Here is a 17,943-nt window from a genome sequence, read left to right on the forward strand (position 1 = left end):
TCTACTTTACATGTGGGACACTGGCCACAGCATGGCTTGACAAGCGGTGTGTAGGTCCACACCCGGGATCGGAACCGGTGAACCCCAGGCACCTGAAGTGGAATGTGCAAACTTAACCACTGCGCCACCAGGCTGGCCCCAACATTTTAATTTCTGAAAAAAGTTCTCAAAGTTGGACTAGTGAAATTACGGGTTCAAACAGATAACTGTAATTCAAAAATGTGAGAATTTGTCTCCTGGTGTAGATGCTCGGGTTTCAAATGACTTGTTCTCAGCTAAGTCTGCTATAACTGTACTCTGGTAGGACCAGGTGCTGCAGAATGTAAGATTAAGAGATGTGGTACCTCAGGGGGAAATTGTGGGCTTCCTTAAAGCTCAGCTGAAAGTTAGACCCTTTCCAAAGCTGTGGACGGTTCACCTGCAAAGCTTTCAGGGTCTTGGGCTCTCTGCTGTGATTTTACTGCCCAAAGGCCAGTTTAAACTGTTTGCTTTACGCAGAGATAGCCTTGCTGTTATTCAGCCAGTAAGTGAATAGGTGCTCAGCCTGTGCTAATCCTTATCTTCAAAGAAATTACTGTCTGATTACATAGATGTGACTAGCTCATAGGAACGAATGAGTGCCAGTAAAGATGGAGTCTGTTGAGTTCCACTTGACTTTTAAGTGCTCGTAGGAATTTGGAGGAAGGGGAAAGCAGTGAGGTTTGGAGTAGCAAGGAAAGTGATACCTTGGTGGATAATAGATTCAAACTGAATTAGAGAGAAAAGAAACCACATGCTGGAAGGCAGGGCAACCACAGGCAGGGTGTGTTCATGGGATGCTGGCCAGCCTGACTGTGGTGAGTGAGGTGTGCTTAGAGAGGGTGGGGTGAATTTTGGAAGAAGACCTTTGAAAACCAAGCCAAGGAAAGTTCACTTTTAATGTGAAAGGAAACAGAGTGCCAACAAAGCTTTTGAGCAGGGGAGTGGCAAGAAGAAACCAAATATGGCTGAATGGGACCAAGGAGGGACAATTTATTCTCTTCCCGCAGTCAGCCAGCCATTGGTGGGGGGGTGGTAATGCTGTGAATTAATTGTAAAATAGATGAGCGAAGACCATAGCATGTAAGGGAAGGGTAGTTGACAGAAGGATACAGGAGCTTGAGTGGAAATTCTGAGAGGAAATGGGACCAGCAGCCCACCCTATGCCTCAGCAGGATCCCAGTGCAGCACCAATGGCGACAGGGTGGGAACTTTGGTAAGCTTTTCTCCTTTTCGATCTCCTCCTCAGTGAGATTCTTATCAGTTCTTTCTTCCCTTTTAGGAATCCCCTCTGCCCTAGGAGATGACCATGAGAGAGCTCTGTCTGCCAGCATCCCACTTAGATTCTGTCACCCTTGCTATTACACAAGATCTTTGGGGCTAGAAGTCCAGGTAGCAAATAGCTTTTTCTGAAGTCTTTACTGAAAGGGAGAATTGAACTCAGCCACTATCCTCCTTCTCCTTGCAGAAATTTACGTAATGTGTTTTCATTGACAATTATGTTTGGATTGTATTCTTCTTGATGATTTTCCTGATTTGGCAGAGGGTGGGTGAAGGCTCTGGGAATTGCCTTTGGCTACAGGAGCTTTGGATGGGCGGGAGGATGAGTGACAGGAAGAGTGGAAGGCCGATGGAAAGATGGATGATGGAGGGAGGAGGAATGAGGGATGCAAGATGGAGGATTGGATGGATGGGTAGAGGGAGGATGGATGGATGGATGAGAAGGTCCTAAGCAGGACTGGAGAAGTTAGTTAAGAGCAACAGAAAACTGTGTTAGGTAGGTATAAAAAATGGTTTTATAGGGCTTTTGAAAAATTAGTTCAGCACACCTGTAACTGAGTCAAGCTTTTACGCAGTTTTGGCACAACCAGAAGGCTGTGAACTTCGCCTGCCCTGTGATCAACCCTCATGCATAAGAGTAGATTTTTTTATTCTTTGGCTGGTTCTCACACTAATCCTCAGCCACTGCATCAAATCCATCTTTGAAATTTTAGAGGACTGTCACGTGAAAGTGGCTTGAACACCAGTGTTGAAGCATCTGCGGAAGTTCCCATTGTGCTGACGTGGCTTATACCACCTTGAGTGGTCGGCAGCCATCAAGGGAGGCGCCCTGGTTTGAGTACTCCTTAGAGAATCCTTGCTGCCCTCCCGTTACTCCAATACAGACTTTATTTTATTTCTAATTAATGAGAGACGAATGGGTTTGATCAGGGCTTCGTCACTCTCTGGCCCTTGCCAACCAAGCCAGCCCTATGAGTGGGCCTCACTACACCATGTTTGTGGTATAGGATCAGGACAGAACTTAGTACTAAGCTCTGTATTCTTCTGTGTTTGCATTCCATGTACATAAGGAGCACTAGGTGAGTGAGGCACAAAGGGGGACTGGCCCAGGAAATGAGATGGAGGAGGGCCCTCTTGGTGTTATCCGATGCTGCTATCAGTATACACTGGGCGAGCACGTTATTTCACAGCCATGCAGCAAACACTCCTGTCTTTTTATTAACCTGTGTAAACCTTTTTATTTATTTAAATCAAATCACAAATAAAAGCAAAACGAAGACAGGTATGTGAAAGTTTCCAAGTGCTTTCTCTAAACAACAAACTTTCACATAGGCAAAGAGTAACCCAAAAAAGCCCTCAGAAGACATCCTTGTTTCATTAGGAATTTCAGCCTTCTTTTTTTTTTCCTGGAAGGTCAGAAAACAGAATATTTCACAGTACATTTTACTTATATTTGAGTCTTACTGTGTGCAGGGCACAAATAATTGGCAGAAACAGGTTCCACCCTCATAAAAGGGCACCTTGCTCTTCTGGTAACACTGTACTTATTATTGTTGAAAATTGATGAGTAAACTTGTTTTAAAAAATGTTCTGGGGCCGGGCCTGTGGCCCAGTGGTTAAGTTTGTGCACTCCGCTTCGGTGAACCGGGGCTTCGCCGGTTTGCATCCTTGGCGCGGACATGGCGCCACTCATCAAGCCATGCTGAGGCAGCGTCCCACATGCCACAACTAGAAGGACCCACATCTAAAAATATACAACTATGTACCGGGGGGCTTTGGGGAGAAAAAGGAAAAATAAAATCTTTAAAAAAAAATGTTCTAGCTGAAACAAAACTAGTTTCTTGTTTTTTAGTAATTTAGCATACAGTTCAGATTTTCTCTCAGTGACAGTTTTTTAGTACTCCTTTTTGGAAAATTTATTTTGATTTCTGTTTAATTTTGGGAAGAACTTTTAAGATCTTGCAGGTGCACACTCACATAAGATCAGTGATAACCAAATCACTGGCTAGGAGTGATTCTGCTATTCCACAAGGGCAACTATAAACTATTGTGAACAACAAAGCAGAGTGCTAGTTGTTATTTTTAGGTTTGCTTTGAGAACAAGTACTGGATCTTAAATTGTCAGTTCAAGAGATTGTGATGGAGCTAACCCTGATGGCCTAGTGGTTAAAATTCAGCACGTTTGGCTTTGGCGGCCTGGATTCAGTTCCTAGACACAGAACCACACCGCTCAGTAACCATGTGTGGCTCACACAGAAGAACTAGAAGGACCTACAACTAGAATATACAATATACTGGGGCTTTGGGAAGGGAGAAAAAAAAAAAGAGGAAGACTGGCAACAGATGTTAGCCCTGGGGCAAATCTTTCCCAGCAAAAAAAAAAAGAGAGAGATTGTGATAAATGAGACTGAGCTTGAGACTCTTATGTCCGTAAGTGTTCTCTTTTCAAAATATTTTAGAGAATTAGCCAAATTGTGACTCGCAGTAGTTATTCCATCATGGAAGTGCAGTTGAGGACCTGGCCCATCTACTGTAATCATTCAGCTGGCTTGAGGCCAAGGTCTCTTCCCAGACACCAGCAAACAGGGGGACCCCTGTGTCTTAGCTGGCAAGTATGGAGCGTCTGTGCTTTAAGAGAGCTCACTTGCCCTGTAGCGAAGTAAAACTTAGGTCCCGGGGCTCACAGCTGTGACAGCATTTCAGTGAAAAGTTTAAGGGAGGCTGAGACAAACAGGCAGCGCCTCAACCCCCATGGACCTAAAGACTGTCTCTCCTTCACCAGCAACACTTTCTCGTCCCCTAGCAGCAGTGGAGCTACTCCAAGAAATGGAGCCTTTGAAAACCTATTTCCATGCAAGTTGGGTAGGCCCTGGGGAACCGGCCTTTAGACCCCGAGTCAGATACAGGAGTTCTTCTCTGGGTTTGATTGTTCATACCCTCTATTAGCGTGGATAAATCCTGCCTTGCCTCTGTTCCCTATGTGCTGAGAGTGATTCCTCGGAGAGAGGAGGGTGGCCTTGTACTTCAGACTCATGGAGTTTTGTAATCATGCTGATTTCCTCAATTTTTGCTTTGTTCAGAGTTTAATTCAGGGCTCTGTAGTGCCATCCGATGCATCTGTCTCTTGGTCTGTTTTCCTTATTAGTAGTGGCACACTGTTACAGGAGAGATGTCAGTGATGCAGGTTAGTTAAAATATTTGACATTTGCTTTTCCTACAAATAAAAGTTGAAGAGTTGCTGGGCCCCAGCAGAGAGTGAACCTTATCTGTTTTGCTGCACTTTACTTCTAGACTAGGGTTGGAGACGTTTGCCATCAAAACCAGTTACGTAGGGTCTAGGAACCGCAGTGGAACCTAAAGTGTGAGTGGGCCTCCCGTTTTGAATATACCTCCATCCCACTGTTAGGAAAGGCACTTACTGCTTGGCCTCCTGCCATAAGATGCCCTGACCAAGCTGTTCTTGGACTCTCTGCCAAGCTTTTTTCCTCTACAACAGGTGTTGCATTGCCTCTGTTCTGTGATCCACTTGTGACACCTATAATCTTGCATGTGGGGAGTCTAGATGATGAAGTGATTTTGAAATAGAATTGGCTCCCTCTCCCTTCCTTGAAGTGATGGTAGTTAATTTGGGGGGGAAGGGAAATAGAACTTGTTCCTCAAGCCACCTTTCTGCACCAATTAAACATCAGCAACTCCATGTGCCATTCTCTGGGTGAAAGGGAATTATGTAGCATTTTTCTTTCCAAAAGGCATGGAACCTCAGTCAGTAAACAGAGGATCAACAGTGACTCCGTCCTCTAAGCTAGTTAAATACCACGCTGAATGGTCTAAAGGCTGGGTCCCTCAAGTGGAAATCGGAAAATGCTCATGTCTTTATTCCTCTCTCTGCCAATTGTGTAGGACCCATTTTATCTATCTCCAAGCATTCCAGACAAGTCAGAGGCTGGTACTTGCTTTATAAAGGCCCATGTGAAATGTGTGGAGCTTTGGTCTGGAAAGCAGTTACATTTAGGATAAGGGGAAAATATTTCATAGAAAACAAATGCTGTTTGTTTTTCAAGTTTTCTTTTCTCTGTGCACATTTTCCTGCACAGAGACCTTTGAGCATTTTATTGGTTCTAAGTCTTAGGGGAATCGAAACTTTTATTGCTTTCCTTGGATTGTTCCGGATGAATGAATGTTGTTGGAAAGTACTGAGAGCAGCTTGTTTTAAGCTTCTGTTACTTTCCACTTCTGGCCTCCAACCAGGCCCCACAAAATGGAATCTGAGAGTCCTTTGCTACCCCAGCCCATACTCCTTTGAGTGGGTGGGTGCCATGGCTACTGAGATGGTGACAGCCTTGGCTTGCCTGCTGGAGGCAAGATTGCTCGAGGCTGGCAGACTGTGGCATTTGGCATTTTAAGCACCACTGCTCTACTTTCCAGCTCTGTGCCCTTGATCAGGTTACTTCCCCTCTCTGAACTTGGAGATCGTACTCGTCTCCGTGGATCTTGGTGAGAATTACAGAGAAGATGTTAAATTGCTACCGCAGCCCCTGGCTCACAGTTGACGCTCCGTCAGTGTTGGCCTGCCCCTCCCCCAGATTCACCTCCTCAGAACTTCTTGTTCAATGACACCACAGGCAGCTACAGGCATACTCCTGGTCTTCTGAGGCTTTATATGATAGGGGGAGGAGGGAACAAAAGCAGTTTCAGTGCTTTCCACTGAACAAACTATGAATAAACTATGAAGAACATTTGACAGCTTTGACCTCTGGCTTAAAAGCGTGATCAAAGGGCATTTTTTCTTGGAATACTCTTTTTCAGCCTCCTGAGCCAGGCACTTTGTTTCGGTTTTTAGAACCTTAAATCTGGAAAGATTTAAGGAGGAACCTCACAGGATCCTATAAGGGGCTGGGGATGGGACCTTATTCAAGGTCATTTGGTGAGCTGGTGCAAAGCCGGGAGCAGAACTCAGATCTCCTTCTCCCAGTTCTGCATGACCTTCATCACACTGCAGTGGAAACTGTGAGGGTTCTGCATCCCTAGCTAACCATCTCCAGAGAGCCCAGCCTCTCCCAGGACCCTGGAGGCTGTGACCAGATGGAAGGCATGACCCAGACACTTATATCTCCAGGCCTAAGCAGCTGTTTAAAAACTTGGTTTTGGAAGGGCCAGTATTCCTGTGACTTAGAGGGGTCTGACGCTCCAGGTGGTAGACTGAGAAGTGCCTGTCCTCCTTAGTTACTAATTCAACAGATACTTACTGGGTGCCTGCTAAGGGCCAGGCACCGTGCTAGGTGTGGGAGAGATTGCAGCAGACAGACAAAGTCATACTGAAAAGGGATTCTAACTCAACTGGCAGCCCTGCAACCAAGCATTTTTATTTCTTTTCAAAGAAGTGTGTCATTTTTTAAGGCAGTCAAATTCTGACTGCCCACATCCTATCAAACTAATGAAAAATGTCACCTCAGTCATTCTTGTGCTCCTCATCCCGAGTGGTGCTTGGATTCAAGATTCTTTAGGTAGTTGTCAAGGGTTGGGAAACCCCCGTGGTCGTTTGTCTTGGTTATGGCCGAGGCACCTGCTCTCCACGCCCATTTAGTCCCTTTGGTCAAAGGGCCCTGCTGCTCCTGGGCCACTTTGGAGTGTAGGACCCTAGTGAGGCTGGTCACTGGATACTTTTACCCTCCTCGGTCTTGGCATTGACTGGGTCTTTCCAAGGAGGGTACTCTGGGAGGAGGGGGTAAGGTAGAGGGAGACACAGGTCATCTTCCAGTGAGTTCCTGGAGCTGCTTTTGATGTTGGCACATCTTGGTGTCTCATTTTTAACATAAGGGAAAAGCAAGGCCATGAAGCCTTTTCCACCCAGCCAAGCAGCCTGGAAATGCCTTTGGGAAGTTGGAATAAACCTTATCATCATGTGGCAAGGGAGAGGCAATGTAGGGAAAACAAAGATCAGACTTTGGTTTGAATCTTGGCTCTGCCTTTTACTACACATGTGACTTGGAACAAGTCTCTTAGTCTCTGCACTTGAATGGGCATTAGTCACATGGGTGTAATAATACTCACCTGGCTTTCGGGGTGAGGATTAAAGACCAGGTACGCAAAGCAGCTTCTAGTACCATGCCTGGTACTTGGGTGCCCAGTAGCCAATCGCTTTTTCTGCTGTAGTTTTTTTTTTTTTTAAAGATTTTATTTTTTTCCTTTTTCTCCCCAAAGCCCCCCGGTACATAGTTGTATATTCTTCGTTGTGGGTCCTTCTAATTGTGGCATGTGGGACGCTACCTCAGCGTGGTCTGATGAGCAGTGCCATGTCCACGCCCAGGATTCGAACCAACGAAACACTGGGCCGCCTGCAGCGGAGCGCGCAAACTTAACCGCTCGGCCACGGGGCCAGCCCCTCTGCTGTGGTTTTTTTGTTGTTGATGTAAGTGTCGTTAGCCAGCAGTAGCCTCCCTCTGAAGTTACAGTGCAGAAAGTGATGTACAGGGACCTTGAGCAGAGGGGTTGAGACAGTCTTTCAAGAAGGAAGGAAGGCTTTGTGACCAGGGTGGAGGAAAGTTGGCACCAAGTGACCTAGAAGTTGAAAGATGAGGAGTCTCTCCCTCTGCCTCCCCTCTGTTCAGATGGTGTGATTGCAGAAGAACACTTAGCAACTTGAAATGTGCCAATTTTTGGCCTCCTGAGGTTTTGTGTGGCAAGGATAACCCTTGGGCCCTGTCGGGTCCTTGGGGCTTCCTTTGGCTCACTGGGAACCATAGATTGTTTCACTTGGTTTGGTTGTCAAAATGTACCTGCTGTGTCTACCGTCACTGACTGTGTTCACTCTCTTCCAGGGGCTCCACGGGCCTTACCCCTTCGGCCAGTCCTAAACGGGTGTCAGCAAGAAGAAAAATTAAAAGACAGAAGGCCTGACTTTGGGGGGGGTGGGCAAGGGGTTCCTCTGGATTGCAGACCACATCGTACAGACCCCTGGCTCTGACCCCCTTCCCGGAAGAAGAGGAAGAAGCAGAACAGACTAGTTTTGAGTAAACTCAGTATGCATGTGTGAATGCTGAATTGCAGGAATGGTGTTGAGGCTACCAAGAAGAAATCCATGCAGCCACCTTGGGTTTTGTTTATTAGGCGTCAGTCTAACAAATCATTAGGTCACTCGGGAAGGGAAAATAAGTTTAAAATGGGGGAAAAAAGCCATCTTTTTAAACAAAAATTATTTTGCCTACAGACAGGTTGTAGTTTTGAGCACATGTTAATTTTCTTCCCTCTTTCCCCACTTTTATTTTTTTAGATAAGGGATAACATACTCTTTATAGAATAGCTGCTTGCTCTGGAACCAATTCAGGTTAAAAGCTGGCGTGGCACGTTTGGGGACTCTGTGGGTCAGTACTACAGGAGGACATCTGCTGTGCCACATGACTCCAGAAGTCTCTGACCCCATTTGTTTTTAATGGCATCAGCCAATGAGTTATCACCCTTTTCCTCTTCTTTTCTCCTTAACCTTCTGTTGATTTACACCTTTGACATTTGTATTCGTCAACCCTGTGGCTTGTTATCATCAGAACCTCTCTGAAGACCAAACTTCCCTATGTGGCCAACGGGAAGCCTTTAGGACAGATCTTGGGTGACTTGGGAGTTTCTAAGGCCGAGAGGTGTCCTTCTACACAACTTGTAACAATTCAAATTGCTTTTCTTCCCTGTTTCTCTTGGCAGAGAGAAATGCCATCATGCCTACTGCTCTTTTGGATTTTTCATACACTGGCTCCTGTTTGCTCTGGGAACAGTGGCTCTGTGCTGGGTCTATGTGTGTACCACTTGCACCCACACACGGGTGTTGGTGCAGCTCACAGTGAGTGTGCAGAAGGCGAGTGTGAAGATGTCCCATGCTTCTCTGTTGTCACACAACTCCCTTCCCCGTGTTTCCCTCCAGTTATCCTTTCTGGTGTTCTCACAGCCTGTTAGTGGAGGCTGAGCTGTTAAGGTATGAAAACACAGCCGCAAATGGGGAATTTGCCATGTGTAAGGGCCACAGTTACTGACTACATGATCTTGGAGACCACATTTTGATGGAAATGAGGGAACCCCCGCCCTGAGCAGAATGCTTGATTATTGCGAGGTGGAAGGCGGCGCATGGGGTGGTGGGGGGACGTGCAATCCAGCCAAGCAGAGGCTGATTGGCTGTCTTCTCACTTGGGCAGGTGGCCCCATTGGCCTCTGAGCAGGTTGAGATGTGGATATCTCCATGGGAAGCTTGAACCAGGCTAGAACAGCTATCTGCCAAAGATACAAGAATATGCAAAGTCCCTCTTCTCTTCTCACCCCATCCTTCCCTCGAGTCTTAGTTGGTTTGATAGCCAGGGATATGAATCTAGGGTGCGGTTGCAGGGTCGCCTGCCTGTTACCACACCCCCACCCACCCTGGGGGTGCAAGACAAGCAGGGAGACCAGGTGATGAGCGGCTGCAGGGGTCATATAGCCTGGGTGTGGGTGAGGGTCTGCCTGCCTGTCTGTCTCTGTCTGGGTGTCTGAGTTCCAAAAATGTGTGTTGTTTGTTCCTCCTCATTCTCTTCTGAGACTGTTGTTTTTTAAAGCTTGATTGTGGGAGAAAAGCTTGTATGAAATTCCCTCTTCACCTCCCCACCTCCCAAAAAATGAAGAATAAACTGGTCCACTGGAGAAGCCCTGGAGGAGGGTGGGGCCAGCCTGCTGAGAAGGGCAGTGCAGCGGAGTCTGGGGCTGGACTGGGGCTCACACTGGAGCACCCACTTTCTATGCACACGATGAATGCCCCATTCCCAAGCAGAGCAGAGAGGAGCCCCTGCTGGGTGCCCAGGCCACCGCTGGCCCAAGCCAGGGGCTCACTGTGGCTTTTTGTCTGAGGACTCTGTTAGGCCCAGATTGCCACTGCTGTTGGTGCCAACCTCCTGGGACTCTGCCACCCTGGAGCCCACACATGCCCAGCCATTCTCCTCACTTGACAGCCCTCAAAGCAGCACATCTCCAGCTGCCCCTGGCAGTCGTGGGAGGTTTTACATCCCCTGGTTTCCTGGCTTCCTCATCTGCCCCACACTGGGTGTCCCTGCCCCGTTTCCCAGGAGGGGCTGCCTGTGGTTATTCAGCAGGGGCTTCATAGGCCACCAGCAGTGGGGCTGGCCCTACCAGAGGCGTCCTGCTCCTCTTGCTTATAGTCACCCTCACCCGGGAAGCACATTGGCTGTCCCCGGGCACGCTGGCTTCCCTTCCAAGAACAAACCATTTCTGTGCACATCCTTGGAGAAGTGAGTTCCTTGCAGAGGGCCAGAGCAAGTGCAAGCCTTAGAGTAGGGGCAGAGGGAGTCCATGGCTCCCCCAGGACCAGGAGGGTATCAGTACCATTTATTCTGCCTCCTATCAGTGGTTTGGGTTGTGAGCAATGCTTAGAGCCCCTCTCTTCCCCTGCCTAGTCGGGTGGTAGAGGCTACCCTCTCAGCCCCAGTACTCCCTGCTCCTCTTGGGCTCTGCACCAAGTTGCAGGCTGCCTCTGGGCAGGATCACCAGTGTCTGCCACCCAGGAGGTGAGGCAGGCACCATCCTTAAGGGGCCTGAGCCCAGTGTGGGAGGCAGAGGGGCTCAGGCTTGGGAAGAACCTGTCTGTGTGCATGGAGTGAGGTGTGTGTGGATGTGTGTGCACGAGTGCATGCCTTTTTTTCTTTTTGCCATGGGGACAGTTGAATTCGGGGTATTTTTCTACAAGAAACAGCCTTCTCTCCCCCAGTAAAGACTGGCTGTAACCTTAAGCCCATCAAAGGCGCTTCCAGCCTGGAGAGAACCTCACCAAGACAGCTGGTGTGGCCCGAGGATGGCAGGGTGGCCAAGGTGGGAAGTAGGCACGAGAAAAAACACCTCCCCAAATTCAGTCTGAGCCCCAGCAGGAGCGGATGGTGGGGTTGCCAGGGCTCAGAAATGCAAGCTGATTCCCCATCCCACCCTGCCTTGCCTTTTGTTTGTTTTCTTGGGTGAGTGCTGGAGCAGCGATGGCTGCCCCTTCGCCTGGACACTGGTGTGTACAAGCAAGCTGGGTGGGCGTTTGTGGTGGGGCCTCATGGTGCCTGGGAGGAGATGAAGATGAGGAGGTTTTTCCTTACTGTATAAATGAATATTTGTATGATTAAATTAACACACACAAAACCCTGTTTTCATGTGTGTCATTGAGTTTTATTGCGCCTCTGAGCCCTGTGTACCTGCTTGGCCCCACAGTGGCTTTGTGATGTGCACTTTTTGGTCTCCAGATTTCTGCCTTTTGCAAATGGGAAAACAGACCCTGAGTTTCCTTATGTGTTTGGGAGATTAGTTCGGGGGTTATAATTAGATCTGTTGCCCTTCTGGCTCCCAGTGACCAGAAAGGTGAGGAAACTGCTTCCAGTGGCCTTTAGGCCCCCAGGGTACCATGCGTCCACTGAGCACCACTCTATCCCCAGCACATAACAAGTACTGGCCAAGTGAGTGTTGACCAGCCAGCAGGCATTGTTTGGGCCTTTACTGTGTCAGGCACACGGCACGGGTGCAGGACGAGCACAGGAAGAGTGCAGAGCTGCACAGGCCTCTTCCCCACTGGGAAAGCAGAGCCAAGCTGGGGAGTTGTCGTCCTCAGTCCCCACTGGGCCCCAGCATCCTAGATTTAGAAGAGGGAGTGCCTCTTCCCGTGGTGGTTAGGTATAGGTCCTGGTTGCTCTAGGTGCTCCTTCTGGTATAATCTGGATTAGGTAAGTTTTTGCAGACTGGCCTGGGAGCCTGAGAGTCAGGTAGGGACCACAGTCCAGGCAGTTGGCAAACAAAATTGGAACCTATCCCATGTACTTATGTGAGACAGGCCTGGGACCTTGGCCAGGAGATGGGGTGGTCAGTTATACAGGTGGTCAGATAGCATGAAAGAAACTTAAGTGGCAGATAACACAGCAAATGGTGGGTTCACTGGATCCATCCCTTGTTGTCTGTAACACTCTTAAAAGCTCAGATCTCAAGTTTGTCCTCAGTCACATCAGCACCCCTCTGTGTTGAAGGGAAAGTGAGATCAGAGAGGGAAGGGAGTTCCTTGAGTCTTGCAGACCATGACCCAGGACTCCCAGATGCCGGCATTATTTTCACTTAATTGCAGACCCCAGAATTTGGCCTCCACCCTGGCTGTCAAAGCTGTGTGTTCTAAGTGATGGTGGCCCTGGGTGTGAGCTGGGCCATCTATGCTGTGGGAGTTGTGGGAAGGGGATTCCATGGCCTTCTCCCGGTAGGCAGCTCAGTAAGGGAACCTGTGGCCACAGAGTGCATGAGAGACGCGGAGACCCCACAAAAGAACTGTTCCTGGCCCAAGGGCCTGAATGCAGAACTCTTTCTCCGTATAGCCTGATACAGAGCCCAGGGCGAGGGAGCCTGGGAGACTGGCCCGGAGACCCCTGGGGTGAGCGCCCTTGCCTCCGCCCCCAGTGGCGGGACTGTCCACCCGCATCCTGCTTCCTTCCAGGTGCCCACGGAAGTCCTCGCAGGAGAGGGGCCCCCACCCTGTCTGTCACCTGGGTCTTCTGGCAGCTGAGACCCACTCCCAGGCCTTCCCCAAAACCCCCACTGCTGGACAGTTATTTGCTTGGCAGAATCTGTTTGTCTTTGGGGCTGTAACCTGTCAAGAAGTCACCAGGCCCTGGGAGAGGGAGCAGGTTTGATGGTAGCTCCTGGCTTGAGCCATTCCCACGGGGGCTAGGTGACAGGGAGGGGGCTCTCGGCTTAGCTTTTGTCTTGGGGGTGGAGAGTGAGGGAGGCAATTGCAGTGGTCTGGGCCCAGCCTTCCTGGCAGAGCAAACAGGTCTTCTCAAGCCACCTGCCTGCCCCAGCTCAGGTTGTACCTGGTGCCTCCCTCTCTGTTCTCGGGAAGGCCCCTCCCTCACCTCCCCGCTGTGACCCAGCAACTTTCCCAGACACCGCCTGGTGTCCGGCCCTGTCTGGCGGCCAAGAAAACCAAGGGCGCTCATGGCAGCTCTGGATTTCAAAAATAGGAGTGGGACAGGGAGCAGACGAGAGTGCCTGGAGATCGGGGAGAGTGTGTGTGTTTGGGGGTCAGGGTGCCCACCGAATGGATTCTGACAGGCCAGCGTGACTGTCGGGTCTCAGGTGCCTCCTGTGTGAAGTGGAGGTGTACTGCTTTAGAAACCAGGACCTGGATGGAACGTGTGGATTTTTCCTTTAAATCCTTTTTAGCCATTAGTTCTGAGATGCTGTGATCCGGGGCAGTGCTTCTCAAACTCAGACATGTTAAAATGCAAATTCTGATTTAGTATATCTTGGGGAAGAGGGCAAGATTCTGCATTTCTAACAGGTTCCCAGGTGAGTGGACACTGCTGGCGCTCAGTCTGAACTTCACATGAGGAGGGGTGGCCTGAAGGATTGCAGCTCCCCACCCCCACCCCACCACCCGCCTGATCTGTGAGACTGAGCCAGATGTAGGCAGGGCTGTGTTGGCTAGGCCCACTAGAATTTGAGGGAGCTAAGGTCACCTAGAACAATAACACTTGAAATGTGGCCGTGGCTCCCAGCACTTCCCAGGGTTTATCCAGGCTGTGACTTCTGATTTAAACATCATTTCTAGTGTGTTGCTTTTCTGTCACAAACAACAAATATCTAAGTGTCCACCATAATTATGATAATGTTGGCTGATCATTAGTGACCAACTTCTGTTAAACTATTTTTTATGATTTACCTCATATAATCCTCACAACCCTCCAGATGCAACAGTGGAGGGCAGGTCAGCCTGGTGCTCAGTTTGTGACAGGTAACTCCTGAGTGTCACGACTCCTGTGAAAATGGACGTGCAGGTGCTGGAGAGTGTGGAGTAAGCAACCTTAACTTAGTCCAGAGTATCTGGGAGCCTTCCCTGAGGAAGCGACACTTAAACTGCGACCTGAAGAACAGAGAAATGGGAAGGGCACCGAGGAAACTGCCTGTGGGAAGATGAGAGAGGGTGGTGTACTTGAGACTCTGAAAGGAGATCAGCGCTTCTCTGTTCCTGTGTGTGTCTAGAGGGGAAGAGGTATGAGAACACGCGCTTCCCAGTGTTCACCCCGTCCGGGAGAGCTCTGCTGCCATTGCGCTGGGAGGGTCATTTACTCATCCATTTATTGACCATTACTTACGGGCCGGGCACTCTTCCAGGTGCTGGAGATACAGCAGTAACTAAAAGAGACAGACCCCCTGCCCTCGTGGAGCTGACGTTCTAGTCAGGGTAGACAGACAGCAGAGACGTACTAAGAGGTGACAGGCACTGGGGAGAGAAATAAAGCCAAGAAGCACAGGGAGTGCTGGTGAGGGCGAGCACTGCTGTTTCATACGGGGCGGTCGGAGAAGCCTTCACTCATAGCCACAAAGAGTAAGGACGGTGCAGGCGGAGAACAGTAAAGGCAGAGGCTCCGAGGTGGGAGCGGGGCTGTTGCAGAGTGAGAGAGAAGAGTAGTAAGAGATGAGGTCAGAGAGGTGAGGGGTCAGATCGTGTGGGGCTGGGAGGTGACTGAAATGGCTTTGTTTTCACCCCAGGAGAGACAGGAGCCGTTGAAGGATTGTGAGCACAAGAAAGGACACCTCCGACATCCTAGAAAAGATGTCTCTGGCTGCTGTGTTGAGAATACGCTGTAGGGACAAGAGCAGAAGCAGGGAGACCCCATGTTTACTGGATGGTGTCGGTGGAGGTGGTGAGGAGTTAGAGCCTCAGAACAATATGAAGGCTGAGCCGACACTATTTGCTGATGGGTTAGGTGTACAGTGTGAGGGAGGGACAACTCCTGACATTGGGGCCTGAACAGCTGGAATCGACTTAGTAGATGGATGAGTTGCTGTTACCTAAGACAGGCGGGGCTGACGGGGAGCAGTCTTGGGGCTAGAAATCAGGAATCCGTTTTGGACCTGCTGTTCAGCGTGAGATGCCTGTTAGGCATCCATGGGAGGTGCTGGGCCGACGGGTGGATGTAAGGTCTGCAGTTCAGAGGGGAGGTTGGGGCAGGAGACATATTGTGAGAGTCATCAGCAATTGGATGGAATTTCAAGTCTCAGGACTGTATGAGATCATCAAAGGAGTTGTCAGTGGGTTTGACCTCATCTGTCAAACACTCCCTCAAAGCCTGCTCTTAGCCAGCTCCCTCTGTAAGGATCTCTGACCGAGAAGTCCCCTCCTCAGACCTCAGAGCTCTGATGACTGCAGGTGACCTCTCCCCTGTCCTGGCAATCCCTGTCCTGTCCCTAGACGCTTGTGTCCCGGCCCTCTCCCTGCTGGCCCCTCCCGCGGATGGTAATGGAGTGAACAAGGGGCTAGATGCTGTCCAGGCCAGGAGTGGGCCCCACCCGGGAGCCAGGCAGCATGGGCATGAGGAGTGGAGCCAGGGCCCCAGTAGGTCATGGCTTCATTCTTGTGGTCCTGTCCTCAAGGACATGGGCCCTGGAGCCAAGTTCTAGAAATTCCTCCTGCTGGGCTGTGGGAAAGGGAGGAAGTCTGAGAGAAGAAGGGGGCTGTGTCTGAGTAGGGGCCCGAGGAGAGAGGCCCTCTGGGGGCCATGCTCACCTGTACCAAGCCCCCAGCCCTGGTCGGCAGCCAAGACACCTAAGACCCCTGAAAGGCTGGGCTGTCGCTGCTCGGGGCCTCTGAGCCGCTGAGGCCCCCCACGCAGAGGGCAGTGGGATAGCAGGGGCCAGGGTGGCACTGAGTCGTGAGGAATGGCCTCAGGTGTGTTGTGGGTGGGAGGGGGGATGTGTGGAGAGCAGGAGTCCCTTGAGGGGACTGCACCTCAGAGCTGGTGCAGGGTGGGCCCAAGGCCAGCAGAGGGAGCCACATGGCCCAGACCTTGTCCGGAAAGGATAGATACTGCCCTGGCCGAACCCCCCCACCCTCCTGCAAGTGTGTTTTCCAAACCCCTACTCCTCCAGGGCAAGTGTTGCCTCTGCTCTCCACTCCAGGTGGGCAAGCTGGGGTTTGCTGTAGGCTCTGCTGCTTGTCCACCGTGGGACTGCTTTATTTAAGCTCTCAGAACCTCAGGGCCCTAATCTGTAAATGAGGGCAGTTCCTTTCCCCAGAGGTATCATGAGAGTGAAAACCCATCGTTAAGTTTCTCATCGTATACTTGGCACATAATAAGTGTCCAATATGTGGTGACCGTTGTTATATTTTTGTGACCTGCAAGATGTGGCAGGTCTGGGCTCCTGAGAAGAGAGGACTGGGACACTGGGCATTGGGGAGGCAGAGTCCAGAAAGTCTGCAGCCTGCTCAGGAATCTCTCCCTGGACCACAGCTCTTATTTCCAGCAAATCCTTGCCTTACGGGTATTTCCTGGCTGGGTGGGAGTTGGGATGCTGGAAAGGACTGTTCTGGAAGAGAGTCTAAGAGATCCTAATTTCCTCTAAGACAAGGCTGTGAGGCAGGAAGCTGTCCTCAGCAGTCGATGCAGGAGGCTCTCAGTCCACCTTGGTTGAGTGGAGAAATGAACAGATGTGCAGGAGAGACTGCCTTGTGCTGGGCTGGCCTGATTGCTGGAGCTGGACGCTGCCCAGCCCAGCTCAGACCCCAGACAGCGGTGGGGGCTCCTGGAGAGGGGCAGGATCACAGGTGTGCCCAAGGTTGAAAATGACAGCCCAGAAGCCTATGCCTGGAACTGGTCTGGCCACTGTGGTTTACCACTTCCGAGGGCGCGGCACTGGGGCGGACATGTTTGCATCCAGGTTCCTGCAAGGGCTGTATCAGTACCAGGGCCAGGGATGGAGGCCAGGCCACAGGTGGGCACCAAGGTGGCATTTGCACTCTGTCCTCGTGGCATTTGCTTGTGTCACACAGCACCCAAATCCTCTGAACATCTCCAGCTCTTGCTTTCATGCTGTTTCCTCCACCTGCCTCTTTCCTCCCACGCATCCGGGCTTCCTGATAGTTGAGCACACTTTAACCAGGAGCCATGGGGCTGAAGGCTTGGGGGTGAGCGTGCTGGCAGAGCTGATGGGTTTGGGGCAGTTGTTACAAGATGGGTCAGGAGGACAATCTGTGTGTGTGTTGAGCCCATGCTGGGTTCCCCTATGTGGGTCACCCAGGGCTGCTGAAAACACACGTCCCTGATGGGAGACAGGACCTAGGAGACAGGAAAAGTCAACACTGGTGGGGAATTGGGTAGGCTGAGGGTCCTGTGAGTGGAGCCCACAGTAATTATGCCATACAGGATGGGGGCAGTGACCATTCAGAGCATCCCCAAACATGAGACCAGGAAGGGACTTAGAGCCCAGCCAGAGGGGACACTGCGTTTTCCAGTGTCCCACAGCCACTCCCAGCCCAGTCCTGGACACCTGAGCCAGCAAGGAGAGCCAAGGCCCCCCAGGGAAGACAAAGAATCAATGGCTGGGAAACAGGAACTGACTCCAGCTGGCTCCCATCCCCAAGCGAGGGCAGCCAGGCTGGGGAGGCCCAGTGGGGTCCAATCGTAGTGGTGGTGGTTGGGCCCTCAGGGGAGGCAGCCTCTGCTTTTAGGACTTGTTTGCATGGAGTGAAGAGGTATTTGCATCTTTGAGAAGTTACCACTGTGGGAAGGGAAGGGCTGCTGGGAGCCGTTACTCAGGCCTTCAGTCTCCTGTCTCCCCCTGGATGGGGTGGGTGTGGGGGAGCAGGACATATGCCAACCAGCC

The 17,943-nt window shown here is 50.5% G+C and overlaps 1 protein-coding gene across 2 annotated transcripts in view; it reads left to right on the plus strand.

The window, feature by feature from the left end:
- The window catches only part of ILRUN (inflammation and lipid regulator with UBA-like and NBR1-like domains), a 94,627-nt gene extending 83,176 nt beyond the window's left edge, over window positions 1–11,451 (plus strand). For both annotated transcript variants that reach the window (XM_046639523.1, XM_046639521.1), the window contains one exon: window positions 8,118–11,451. In XM_046639523.1, the coding sequence (XP_046495479.1) occupies window positions 8,118–8,153 (36 nt within the window). In that variant the 3' untranslated portion in view covers window positions 8,154–11,451. The remainder of the gene's footprint in view (window positions 1–8,117) is intronic.
- The last annotated feature ends 6,492 nt before the right edge of the window (window positions 11,452–17,943 follow it).

Source organism: Equus quagga, chromosome 15 (assembly GCF_021613505.1).
Source record: "Equus quagga isolate Etosha38 chromosome 15, UCLA_HA_Equagga_1.0, whole genome shotgun sequence".
Lineage (NCBI taxonomy): Eukaryota > Metazoa > Chordata > Mammalia > Perissodactyla > Equidae > Equus > Equus quagga.